This window comes from Hyaena hyaena, unplaced genomic scaffold, assembly GCF_003009895.1.
Source record: "Hyaena hyaena isolate Hyena2069 unplaced genomic scaffold, ASM300989v1 scaffold_329, whole genome shotgun sequence".
Taxonomy (NCBI): Eukaryota; Metazoa; Chordata; class Mammalia; order Carnivora; family Hyaenidae; genus Hyaena; species Hyaena hyaena.
Window position 1 is genome coordinate 866952 of NW_024080960.1, and position 13540 is coordinate 880491.

The 13540-nt window shown below is 34.0% G+C and overlaps 1 protein-coding gene across 6 annotated transcripts in view; it reads left to right on the forward strand.

The window, feature by feature from the left end:
* Positions 1-13540, forward strand: part of EXOC1 (exocyst complex component 1) — a 58472-nt gene that overhangs the window by 14422 nt on the left and 30510 nt on the right. For all 6 annotated transcript variants that reach the window (XM_039249033.1, XM_039249038.1, XM_039249035.1 and 3 more), the window contains 4 exons: positions 3793-3980; positions 5944-6171; positions 6373-6505; positions 7376-7485. In XM_039249033.1, the coding sequence (XP_039104964.1) occupies positions 3793-3980; positions 5944-6171; positions 6373-6505; positions 7376-7485 (659 nt within the window). The remainder of the gene's footprint in view (positions 1-3792; positions 3981-5943; positions 6172-6372; positions 6506-7375; positions 7486-13540) is intronic.

A 13540-nucleotide genomic window follows, 5' to 3' on the forward strand; every position in this document is an offset into this window, starting at 1 on the left:
CAACTATGTGACCTTGGGTTATTCTATGTTTCAATTTTCTTTATCTCAGAAATAGAGATAAAAATTGTTTCCACTCCATAGGGTTGTTGTGAGGACTGAGTGTCTTAACATATGAACATGATGAGAACAATGTGAGGTATATAGTAAGTACTCAAATAAATGGTAGCTGTAATTATTATATTATCAGGATAAAATCGTTAGACATGAAGTTAAACAGGATATTTTTGATCAGTGTATCGTCCGGGATGTTACTACGGATTTTTTTGTTTTATAAGACAAAAATAACTCTACTGTTATTTATTTAAAGTATACAATAAAATTTTATTCTTTTAAAATTTCTTTCATAAAGACATAAACATTGTAAGATGTGGAGATAACAATTTGTGTTATATTCTTTATCTCAAAGAAAGCAGTTGAAATAACAGCTAGTATGCAGGTGAAAGAGTTGTTGCTTCTCTTTATTAATAAAAAAACCCAGATTTGTCCTGCATAATATATATTAGAATATTTAGATTTGTCCAAGCAATATATTAGCATTTTCAAATAGAACCTTCATTCTATTCGGTTGAAACATTTGAAGCAGCCAATATTCAGCCATTTTGACCTATAAAAACTGCAGTTTCAGATGTTTCAAACTGTTCATGTACTTAGCCACTTGCCCCTGTCCTTTCCCTATTCTGTTTTACTTCTTCCTTTTCTGTTTGACTCTAGATATTTCCCCTCAAATATAGTACTGTATTCTTTCCCAACACTTAGTAATTAGTAAGCCCGTTATTGGTTTCAGGTTTAATGTGTGTGCTATGCCCACCAGTGGGGCCCCTGTGTAGGAGCCCACAGGACTGCCATCTCACCAACATTAGACCCCAGTGTCTTGGCAGTTGAGCATGTTGAGGGAATGACTTTCAAGAAGTTGATGGTAATTTTTTATGCCTTGAATACTGGTTTATTTTGTTTTGAATAGCTTTTATTCATTTATTTATTTATGTATTTATTTACCATTTCAGGGTGGAAGAATTTGATGAGGGAATGATTGCTATTCGGTTTTTAATTATTATGTATCTCCAGAACTTATTCATTGCCTACCATGTGTTTTAAACCAATACATTTCATTGAGGCAACAATATGGGAAAATATATATGTGCTACCTGGTTTCCCTTACTAAGAAATATTACTAGAACCAGTTAGAAGAAGATTGCTATTTTTTAGAACAAAGTGTCTAGCTTTAAAAATAAAGACATTTAATTTTTTAGGGCCTAAAACAGTGTAGACATTTTCATGTTTATAAAAGTTACCCCTAATTCAAATCCGTTTTAGGAATGCTGTGAAGATCCTTAAGAATCTGATTTTGAAAATCACTTCCTGTAACTCAGAAACTGTTGCTTTGGTTTAGTGGAGTTCAGAAAATATCTTTTATTAATGTCTGCAAACTTGTTTTAATGTTCTAATGAATTTTGAAATCATAGCCATTGATTCCCATTAAAAAAATAATACACATGTCTAAGCTTTGGATGATGTTAGAAAACATAAGAAATTATCACCATTTACTTTTAAGAGATAAATAATCAGCCAACTACGATTTCATTGTGAATGTTAGCAGTCAATTGCATTGTCAATGCAACTTGAGTGGCTTTTTATTGGTGATAATTGAATGTTTATGCTAGTAAGTGGGGCTTGTCAGCAGAAGGTTTTTAAAGGAAGATTTTGTTAGCAGTTGAAGTAGAGTCAAGTTTTTGTTTGACTTTTTCTTTTTCATTCTTACAACTAGATTAAAAAAAAAATCTTTGACTTTAATCCTTAAAAACCAGTTTGAACTGGTATCTCATGTGGTTTTTTAAAAAATTGTTTCAATCTTGTCTTTTCTAACAGTGTTTTATGACTAATCTATTGTGAGGGAATGTCTGGGTAAAGTTTTTAGGCCTTGAGTGAAAATAACCAGACTAAATGCATGAGTCACAGCTGACCTAAAAATAATTCCCAGGAAATGATCTATTTCCCAGTTTTCTCCAAGGACTAGTCAGTGGTATTTCTTAAAAGAAAGAGAATAGATAAATGTATTTTTAGTCATTGTTGGAAAAAGAATGAAAGAATTAACTCTGGAAACTTAGTGTCCGTGGATCTTTCCACTTTGTAGTTGATTTGGATGTTGTCTTTTAAACTTTAAAGTACCAGAAATTCAAATGAAATATGGGTAGTATTTAAAATTTTTAAACCTGTATACTTTTCTACCCAGCTAATATTCTTTGCTTACTTTCCTCTGCTTTTTTCATACCTTTTTACTCTCCAGAACTGCCTAAAGTTACAGAAGGTGCGTAACACCTTTTCTTCTTATTCTATTCCATATATTTTTATTACTTGCCTTTGTTATGTACTGTTGGTTGCATATTTTATGAAATTGTGCATAGGGACAGGTTTATTACCACAAAATCCATATAGTAATAAAATTAATGATAGGATTCATCATTGACTTCCAAAGAACTGTTTCATGGAAGCCGTTATGATCACTTAAAATATTTGTTTAAATATCTGCTTGTAAGGAGCTGTACAGAATGATTTGGACAGTCCCTGCCCCCTAGTGGCTAGTAAACTATGAGATATGACAGTTTTCCATTTCCACAGTGAACTAGAAAGGACTCATTCAGAGGACAAGGAGCTAAGTGATGCCTATCTAAAGAATTTATATACTGTAATCTGTATTGCCTGGTACCAAAAGTTTTATTCTCCTTTTTTTTTTTTTTTCTGGGACATTATCTAAGTCTGCCTAATTATTTTCTTAAGAATAAATCATTTATTAATTTGAATTGGTTGGTGTTTTTGTAGAACAAATTAACATATGCCAAGTCATACTGAATATAAATATTCATTTTCATACAAAATAATGAATATTTAAAGTGTCCAGAGGTTATGATTTAAGTTATGTCCCGGTAAGTTTATGAAAATCAGTGACTTCAGTTAGAGTTTTATTTAGGGAGTAAAAAAAAATTTTTACACTTTACCTATCCTAACCTCAAGCTTTATATAAAGTCCCACAAGCCAACTGTATTTTCTCAAAAATTGAAACATTTATCTAGAAGACAGCTCATGTTTGACCTTTTGGTCTTTTGTTAAGAAGCATGAAAACCAGTTATATTTTTGTAATTTCAGATAGCCATGTTATTCTTGCTCTTTTTCCTGTAGACTTGTTGAGAAAGCTTCTATACCTGATCTTTAGAAATTTTATCAATGCATGTGAAACTTTTTTAAACAAATGGAAAATTCAGTTAATATTTTCAATAACCAAAATAAATTGTGAATGCATTTTTCATTTCAATTAAAAGTTATTTGAAAAACAGAACAGAACACAACAAGGACAAAAAGAACAGAAAAAAAAAGTTACCGGGGAAAAAGGGAGGAGCAAATTATTTTTTATGTGTCCTAAATTTATAATCATTGTTTTATTAGTGCAACAACCACCTCAGGAAAAAAGATTAGGCTTGCTTCCATATGTTTTGTGTCTGGTTTTGGATTTATTTTTTTAGTTTAATTATATTTTGGGAAATTGTACTAAAGCCTATTTTAACACTTGTGAGTGAATTAGACTGCATGCTTTGTATTTGTTATAATTGTTACAATAAACATTATATTAACATATGCAGTCTTTCATAAAAATAAGAGGTTTTTTTCATATATCCTAAATCATTCTTTCCTATTTTTCAGCCACTAAATGTGACCTGTGCTTATAACTGACTATAAGTACCATGTTATTATCCTTACTGCTTTTTTACTACTTAACGTTTTATTTTTACCCTTTTTAAGAATCTGTTCCAAGTGGAGAAAACCAGAGTGTGACAGGAGGTGATGAAGAAGTAGTAGATGTTTACCAAGAGTTAAATGCAAGAGAAGAGCAGGATATTGAAATAATGATGGAAGGCTGTGAATGTGCAATCTCTAATGCTGAGGCCTTTGCAGAAAGGTTGTCCAGAGAGCTACAGGTGCTAGATGGGGTAAGACATTTTTATAATCTATGAGTGAGTGATGTATAGTGGATTGAGAAGACTGGGGATGTTCAAATTTTACTGCCTTAGCACTTAAGCCTTTATAATGTGATTATTGCCACCTTTCTCTGTAAGCACATTACCAGATGCCATGTCTTTCACTGTTCTTGTTCAAAAAACAGAAGCATTCCTATTAGTGAGGCCAATGAAGGCAGTTGGCTGAAGTTCAGGATTTGGGGAGGGCCTTGACATGAAGTGATGGAAGTAAAAGGTAGCCAAGCAGAAACCAGCCTGAGGGTTGCTTCCCTCCAGTCTCTGAAACACCACAGAACAGTTCAGTGCAAAAGAGTAGCATTTTTGTGGTTTGAAAAAAAAATAGGTACAAATTAGAAATAGGAAAACTAAGGGCACCTGGGTGGCTCAGTTAGTTAAGCATCATACTTCAACTCAGGTCATGATCTCACGGTTCAAGAGTTCAAGCCCCACATCAGACTGTCTGCTGACACCTGGGAACCTGCTTCAGATTCTGTGTCTCTGCCACCACTCACACTCTATCTCTCTGAAAAATAAACATAAAAAAAGAAATAGAAAAATTAGGTTGAAATAAATCATTCTATTTACCCAAAAGGACCAGAATAAGTATAGCGAAAATGAGAGAGTTAGGGAAAAAGGATGTTTGGCTCGTCTGCTGAAATGTTTTGGGATAGCTCTTTTTAATATGTATGCATGGTTTCTGAGTCAGTAAACTAAATGCACATCTTTAGAAAGTAAGGAGCTAAAAGATATAGCTAAAAATAACACCACTAATGTGAGAAAATTCTAACACAAGACCATGTGGTACTTTTTGTTTTGTGTACACAAGTAAGCATTTAAGAAAAACACAGAATGAGGAATATTTCAAAGGCTTAAAGAATTTGGACATTTTATACATGAAAGGTACAGAATTTATGAGATTACACAAATAGTCCAAGTTTACAAGTTTATAACACTCACTGGAAGCAAAGCCTTGAAGAAAGTTCAAGATGTTAAAATGGAAACTGTCCTGGACAGGCTCAAGCCACAGGTCTGCTATGTAAGATAAGAGATATATTCAATGGCTGTGTAGTCTACTCTTATAGTTGGGTTGTACTTACAGTTGAGTTAATATGAATAGCATATAAAATAATATGTGTGGAACTACAGCATCAACTGTGGAATGAAATTCTTTTCATTCCTTGTCCAGGTTTTTTCCTCATACCATGTTAACCTGCCTTCTTAATGTGGCTTAGTGGTTTATGTTTTCTTTTCTAATTAATATTGCATATATGTTCGAAGTTATATTGCTTTCCAATTTTATTTTGGATTTGACAGCTTCCATATTTCAGGAAATTTAGAATCAATTAGTCAGAATCACTTAGAAAGCAATGATAAGGAGATGGTGATTTGTTACTGCTTTGCCTGGGGAAAAAAAAATACAGTAGTTGCAAATGAAAGTGAAAAGAAAGAAGACAATAGAAGGAGCTATCTATGAATATATAGTCTGATCATGTGATCTTATGGTCATGGCTCTTCCACATATATAAATACTAATTGTACTACAATTATAAGTTAGTTCTGTGTATCCTTCAATGACTGGTATACCACTGTTACCCTCTTGGGTAAGGTGGAATTGGATGAAGTTTCAGAACTGGGAATATATCAACACTGATGATTCATTGTGGGGCAGAACCCTACTTATACAATCTGTATAAAATACTGAGGAAATATAAAATACTGAGGCATGGTCCCTAACCTTGATACAGAGGCAAGTGTATCTTCTTGAAATACTGTGTAAAAGGTGGAACATAAACATAAAGCGATAAACTAAGATAAATGCATAGATGTATACCACTCTGTTACTCGTCTGTCAAAGGGATTTAGCAGTATTTCATCTTAACACTTCTTTTAGACATTCAAATAATATGAAGAGTTACTTTTGTTTTTCACTTTGTAGGCTAACATCCAATCAATCATGGCCTCCGAAAAGCAAGTGAACATCCTGATGAAGTTGCTGGATGAGGCTCTAAAGGAGGTAGATCAGATTGAATTGAAACTGAGCAGTTATGAGGAGATGCTCCAAAGCGTAAAAGAACAAATGGATCAGATCTCTGAAAGCAACCACCTAATTCATCTTAGTAACACTAATAATGTAAAACTCCTGTCTGAAATAGAGTTTCTTGTGGTAAGTATGTTTGTAGAATGCCACCACCAACAAAACAAAAAATCTAATGATATATAAAACCCATTTGTAGATTTTTTTCTCATTTCCTTATAAGAATCAGATTTAAAATAATTCCAAAGACCTTAGGATAGGATTGAGTAGCATCTTACCATAAATTTCCCGAAATTACATGTGCAAATGGTACATTTATATATATTCCAGAACCACATGGACTTGGCCAAAGGTCATATAAAGGCCCTTCAGGAAGGAGACCTTGCTTCCTCCAGAGGCATTGAGGCCTGCACCAATGCTGCAGATGCCCTTCTACAGTGCATGAATGTAGCTCTTCGACCAGGTAATGTTCATTAAAGATGACAAAATGTAACCAAGAGTCTGAGACTAAGCCTATAACTTGGTATCAAGTTTTGACAAAAAATACATGGGGCAAGTGGTTTAGGGTGACTTTAGTATTAGCTCCTCAAACAAGCTTCACTTATTTTCCAAACATGTTTCTATTGGTATTAAGAACATTTTCATTTCAGTTCCTCTGATTGACTATCAATGACTCTAGTTAACACCGTGATTTTTCTTTAGTACTGTCCATAGAACCTAGCACAAGTAGATACTTGATTAGACCAGACAGCATGAGGTTTTGCTAAACCAGTAGCTCTAAAACTTCACTTTGCCTCAGAATCACGGAGAGGGCTTGTTAAAACATGTATTGCCAGGCCTCACCCCCAGATTCAGTAAGTCTCGGCCAAAGCCCTAGATTCCACATTTCTAACAGTTCCCTGATGATGCTTGGAGAACCACTGTGTTGTACTATTTTTTTCTTTTGCTTACCTGTCTTTTATATAACATACAAATAAACCAATAAAACTCTGGGTTCTTCAAAACTGATACACAGATACTATTATAAATGTATTAATTGATGGGGCACCTGGAGCTCAGTCGGTTGAGTGTCCCACTCTTTCATCTTGTGTTGTGATTCCAGGGTCATGAGATCGGGCCCCACATCGAACTCTGCACTGAGCATGGAGCCTACCTAAGATTCTCTCTCTTTCCCTCTGCCCCTCTCCCTAGCTCACACTTGCGTGGTTTCTCTCTCTCTCTCTCTCTCTCTCTCAAAAAATTTTTTAAAAGAAAATTTTTAAAATATGTATTCATTGAAGATCAGAGAAATCTTTTTACCCATTAAATCAGTCAAGAAATATTCTGATTTCAGGCCATGACATGCTCCTCGCAGTCAAACAGCAACAGCAGCGTTTCAGTGATTTGCGAGAGCATTTTGCTCGGAGACTGGCCAATCACCTCAACAATGTTTTTGTTCAACAGGTAATTTTATTTCATTATTAAAATTGGCATGTTTCTGTAGCTTTTTAATATATTACCTGAAATTTCACAAAAATGTAATGTGTTTAATTGGGATCACAGTATATCCCTTCTCACTTTTATTTGATCTTAAGATTTTTAAATAAAACTTTAAAACATTTGCTCTTAGAAGTACATTGGGGCTCAAATGCCTCCTTAAGTAGACAGTCTAGTTCCTTCAGCTGAAACTTTCTGACTCTAGAAATAAAATAAATAATATGCTTACTTGTTATGTGTACATTTAAATGTTCTTATTTATAAAAATAAGTTCAAACTTGTTATATGTTTACTGCTTGGCCTATTTTATTTTTCAGTATTTTTGAGGTGAGAACCAGGATTTGATTCAGTGCTTTAACTGTTTCATTGGCTCTATGTATTTATATATATGAAGAAAATGACTGTGGTTCATTTGCAAATTCCATATGATTTAATTTTAAAAAAACTCTTTGTCTACACTTTTATATGACAAAAGAGGTTATAATTAAGATTGTGGCAATAATATTAATAATATTAAGAGTACCTTAGAGGGATTTGAACACAAGGCATTTTAATCTGCCATAGTAGATTAGATTTCTTAGTTTTTCATCTCTTATTAGGATTATTAGGCCAAAAAAAAAAAAAAGAGAGAAATTTTCAAGAAATGCTGTCTGAAACATTGTATTCTTATTTTGTTTTCACTTTGCAGTATTCTAAAACAATTGTATTTACTATATTTTATTTCTGATTAGTTTACTCAGGCCCTCCTTCAACTCTATAACAGGTCCTACTTTCTTTCGGTGCCTGTGAGTACATCAAATTTGGCTCAAGCTTCTCTGATTCTTTTTTTTTTTTCCTGTAAAATTTGCTAAACTTAACAGCAGCAGAATCTTTATAGATTATAACTTTACTGACTTAAGCTGCCTGTTAACCATAATTATAGCTGTTTTTTTTTATGTCCCATAGCCAAAAGTTTCTTTTGGCCAAAAAGGCATTTAATCTTATTCTGCTTGCCTTTCTTCCTGTCATTCTTTCACTCATTCATTTATTTAGAAAACATTTACCGGGTGATTGGGATGCATACCCAGCATCTAGTTGGGACAGACGAGAAGCTGATCCTGTCCTCGAGTAGCTCACAGTCTAGGGAAGGGAGATACAGATATACTCAGGAAGGGTAAATGCCATCATAGCAGTAACATACACAAACATAAAGGAAGACCTCTTAGCTCAGCATGTGAGGAAAACATTGGGGAAGACTTTCTTAATGTTTCACTTGACCTGAAAAGTATCAAGAAAAAAGTAAATTTAGAAGTCACACAGAAAATACTAATCTCATTTTTCTTACATTAGTATTTCAATAATATCTATTTCTGCACAATTCAGTAGACATTGTTGATAGTGATGTTATCCACATTTGTAGATGGTATTGGAAACACCAGAAGGTAAACAGTAGTCCTTTCTGCACCCTTAATTGTTTGTTGTAACATGCAGTTATTTATGATTTTGCCTCCTTGCCTTGTAAACTAATGGCTTCGTTTAATATGAATGCTTCCAGTTCTGAAAATCTAACATGTATTGTTATATGTGAGTGATGCATGTTGAAAAAATAGAATGTTGCAACAACCTGGGATGTGCTGAAGAAAGTGGAGGAGGAGGATGTCCCAAGTACAGAAAAGAGGTTTTCTGTGTGTTGAATTCAGTGCATCAGTCACCTAGCAAAAGAGTTGGGAAATGGGATATCTCTGTTCCTAGTTGTAGAACAAACTAACTGGGAAAATTTGATTACCATATTATAGTACGTCTCTTTGTCAGTCACCAGATTTTTACTGTGTGCCTATTAAATCCTTGCTGAAGTCCACATGTAAGAATAAGAAATGGCTCCTAAACTTGAGATGTTTATAAGGAGGCATTAAGACTAACGTACTTAAAGCTCTATAGCAATGCATATATTAAATTGTTAATTATATGACTACGTATACATATATATGTATACATAATATATACGTGTATAAGTGCTAAAAAGGTTTAATCAAAAGTGAGGTTACTGAGAATGTAGATCATAAAATATGGCATCATGCATAAGACAAGAGTTGAACAGAGTCTGTGCAGTGAAGTTTTTGGCAATGTATACATATTCAACATGTGTAACTTCTGTACAGAAGAATCCAATAATCTGTTGTTAACAAGGTAAAAGTAATTTAAGAGCATTGATTCTCAGTCTTTTTAAAATTCATACATCAGTAAAATTAAAAGAAATAAAATTTGGAGATTTACCAAGTCATCAACTTTTTATTTTACAAAGTTAATACTTTAAAAAAGAAATTGTGACACCCATTTTCACTATCTTTTTATCTTGGCACTAAAAAAAAGACTATAATTTCAGACTTCTAAAAGGAATACATTTCCCATTATGAGAAACTCTCTTCCATCCTTTTGTTTCTTGGTGCTATAGACCAGTAAAAAGCATCTTCGCATCTGGGAATCACTGATCCAGAGGATTCTTATCTGTAACGAGCTTTCGTATTAGTACTTCCACCTAGCTGTATTTTAATGAAACTTGAAATGTTTTTCACTTCATACTATATATACATATAATAGAGTCATATTTTTAACAACCGACTATATTCTTTTGGCTCTCCTAGATCTTCTTACACACTCAGCTTGCATTGAAATGATAGACTCTTACTCATAATTTTTACATTTAATAAGGATTTGTGTATCTAAGAAGATACTCATCTAAAGAATTAGGTCAGTTACACTACTTAGGATTCTGATATTGAAAGCAGGCAATCAGATTAAGGCTAATGAAATTGAGGAAATAGTTGCATTAAATGTATTTCCTTTAAAAAATTATCTTGGATGTTTTTTTGAAATATTTGGCTTCAAGGGATAATGCTTTCTGCCCTTCTTTGTCTCCTTGGAGCTCCGCAGAAACCTCATAATTGTGTACATTGTCGTTTACAATAGGATGAGAAATGATTATGCACTGAACTAAAAGTACAACCAGGAAAGAGGCTCCTGGGAGGCACAGTCAGTTAAGCATCCATCTTTTGATCTCTGCTCACAGTTCGTGAGTTTGAACCCCACATTTGGTTCTTTGCTGATGGTGTGGAGCCTGCTTGGGATTCTGTCTTTCTCTCTGCCCCTCTCCTGCTTGTGCTCTCTCTCCCTCTCTCTCTAAAAATAAATAAGTAAGCTTAAAAAAATTTACAAGTACAGCCAGAAAAAACTGAAGCTGTAGGGGTTTTGCTCTATGCTTAAGTTTCGGAATTTTTCTTTCAACATGTATTTCTAGAAATATCATATACTAAAATAAAGCCTGTAAAATATTCCACCAATATTCAATTCATTTCACAAAAATTGTTCCCTTAAGCATGTTTCTTCTCAATTTTCTAAACATAGGTTAATGATCTGTAATTAAAAACTTAGAAAGAATTATTATTTAAGGTCAGTTTTTGTGATATTCGAGCTTTGTTCAGATTTTCTTTTTTCTTTGAGAAAACAAAAATAAAAAGAAAGATTTCCCAAATCTTGAAAATTTATTCAACATTTATCTTGAGTGTATCATTTTTGTTTCAAAGTCAGTATAGTAAAGTGGTTAAGAGTAGGACAGTGGAGCCAAACTTCCTAGATTCAAAACCCCGACTCTGCTACCTCCTAGCAGGGTGACCCTGGGCAAGTTAATTAATCTCTTTGTGCCACAAATTCCAGTAATATATACACTAATGAAAATTCATAATGCACTAAGTTTTTAGAAAATATGTTTGTCTTTGGATAAAGCAAATGCCATATTATTTTCAAATTATGTTTATAATAGAATTTTGCTATTTTTAAATGAGGAGAAAAGTACTTTGCAAGGTTATTATGAACATTAGAGTGTGTGTGTGTGTGTGTGTGTGTGTGTAGAGAAAGAGAGGGAGAGAGAGAGTGGGAGGGAGGGAGAAAGGGAACCTGGCATGGTGACAGGCATTCAATAAATTGTTATTGTTTCTAATTCATTATTATTTAAAATAAGAAATTTTAAACAATGTCTTTTTATTTTTAATGTATAAAGAATATTTGTTTGAAGTTTTATTTTTTATTTATTTATATATTTTAAGAAATAAATTACTGGTTTATTTGTATGGGAATATCCAAAATGCTACACCACCAAAAGCATAGGGCAAAGCAGAGCCCCCCCACCTCTGATTCCTTTTTTTTTTTAAAGAATGAAATTGTGCACACATGAGAGTTCTAGAAGTGACAGTTACCTATATTCTTGATTGAACAGTTAAAAATTTTTATTTTCCTATTTTCTGTAGTTATTTTAGAACTGTTTTCTCTAAAATTAAATGTTCCGTTAGCACTAATCACATTTAATCTATCTTAATAGTAATAGTTTGAAGGTAATGATGTTCTTCATAGCAGAAGGGAAATTTTCAGGTGATGGTGATCTTAAAATGCTGTTTGCAAAAGAAAGCTTTGAATAGTAATATGTGAAAGAGCTTTGTAAACTGTAAAATGCTCTACAAACACTAGTAATTCTCTACTTTTAGGGGAGGGGAAGGTTTTTAAAAATACTTTTTAATGTTTATTTTTGAGAGAGAGACCGAGGGTGAGTGGAAATGGGCAGAGACAGAGGGAGACACAGATTTGGAAGCAGGCCCCAGGCTCTGAGCTGTCGGCACTGAGCCCGACATGGGGCTGGAACCCACGAACCACAAGATCATGACCTGAGCCAAAGTGGGACGCTTAACTGACTGAGCCATCCAGGCACCCCAGGGAGGAGAAGATTTTTAATTAAAGAACTATCCTGACTCTAAATTAGATAATATAATGTAACATGTAATGGCCTGAGTGAACAGTTTTATAAGAACATAAACAATGGTTTGGGGGCATTTTGATGGCTCGTTCAGTTAAGCCTCTGACTCTTGGTTTCAGCTCAGGACATGATCTCATGGTTTCGTGAATTCGAGCCCTGTGTCAGGCTCTGCACTGGCAGCAAGGAGCCTGCTTGGGATTCTCTTTCTCTCCCTCTCTCTGCCCCTCCCCAGCTTGTAATGTCTCGGTCTCTCTCAAAATAAATGAACTAAAAAAATATTATTTAATGTTTTTTATTTATTTCTGAGAGAGAGAGAGAGGCAGCATGAGCAGGGGAGGGTCAGAGAGAGAGGGAGACACAGAATCTGAAGCAGGCCCCAGGCTCTGAGCTAGCTGTCAGCACAGAGCCGGACGCGGGGCTCAAACCCACAAACTGTGAGATCATGATCTGAGCCGAAGTCAGATGCTTAACCAACTGAGCCACCCAGGTGCCCCTAAAAAAAATACTTTTAAACAAACAATTCTGAGTCTTGATTCACTAAGAAAAATCAATGAGAAAGATTATTTTGGATGATAAAAGATGTCTAACATTGTTATTAATAATTTTAAAAATAAACCTATGGCAACTGTGATGAGAGATTAAATATAGTCCAGTGATAATAACTATATGTTTTATTTAATCTTATTAATTTTCTTCATATTTATTATTATGTCTCTACTTCACAGAAAACATGTAGGTAACCAGGCATTCCAAATATATAGAACAGATCCATTTTTCAACACTGTAGCTCTTACTCCACAATGATTCTTTTGGAAAGTTTGATTGTTTTATATTCAGTCAACCATTCAAAAAAGAACGTTCACACAGGTCCATGCTCCCTTATCCACAACTCTTGAGGTCAGCTGTCTTTTTAGAATTTTTCAGGTTTTAGGAAAGTAAAATAGTACATATAGTGTATATTACATAACCACTCCAGGAGTGTCTGGAGCTGGGCTCTATGATTAGGCACACAGTAGTCCAACACCAAAAAATATGAATAATCATTCCAAACAGTATAAGTAGCCTCATGTCAGTTCAGGTCAATTTTTGCCATCAAAATAGATTTGGCACCAAATTTAAACTGCGTTTTCTGAGCTTTTCGTATTTTAGAATTACAGAAAGGGATCATGGACCTATATACAATGTACACCTTGTGTGTAATGTCTATGATAGCTGTGAACTTGTATTGTCTCACCCTTTCTG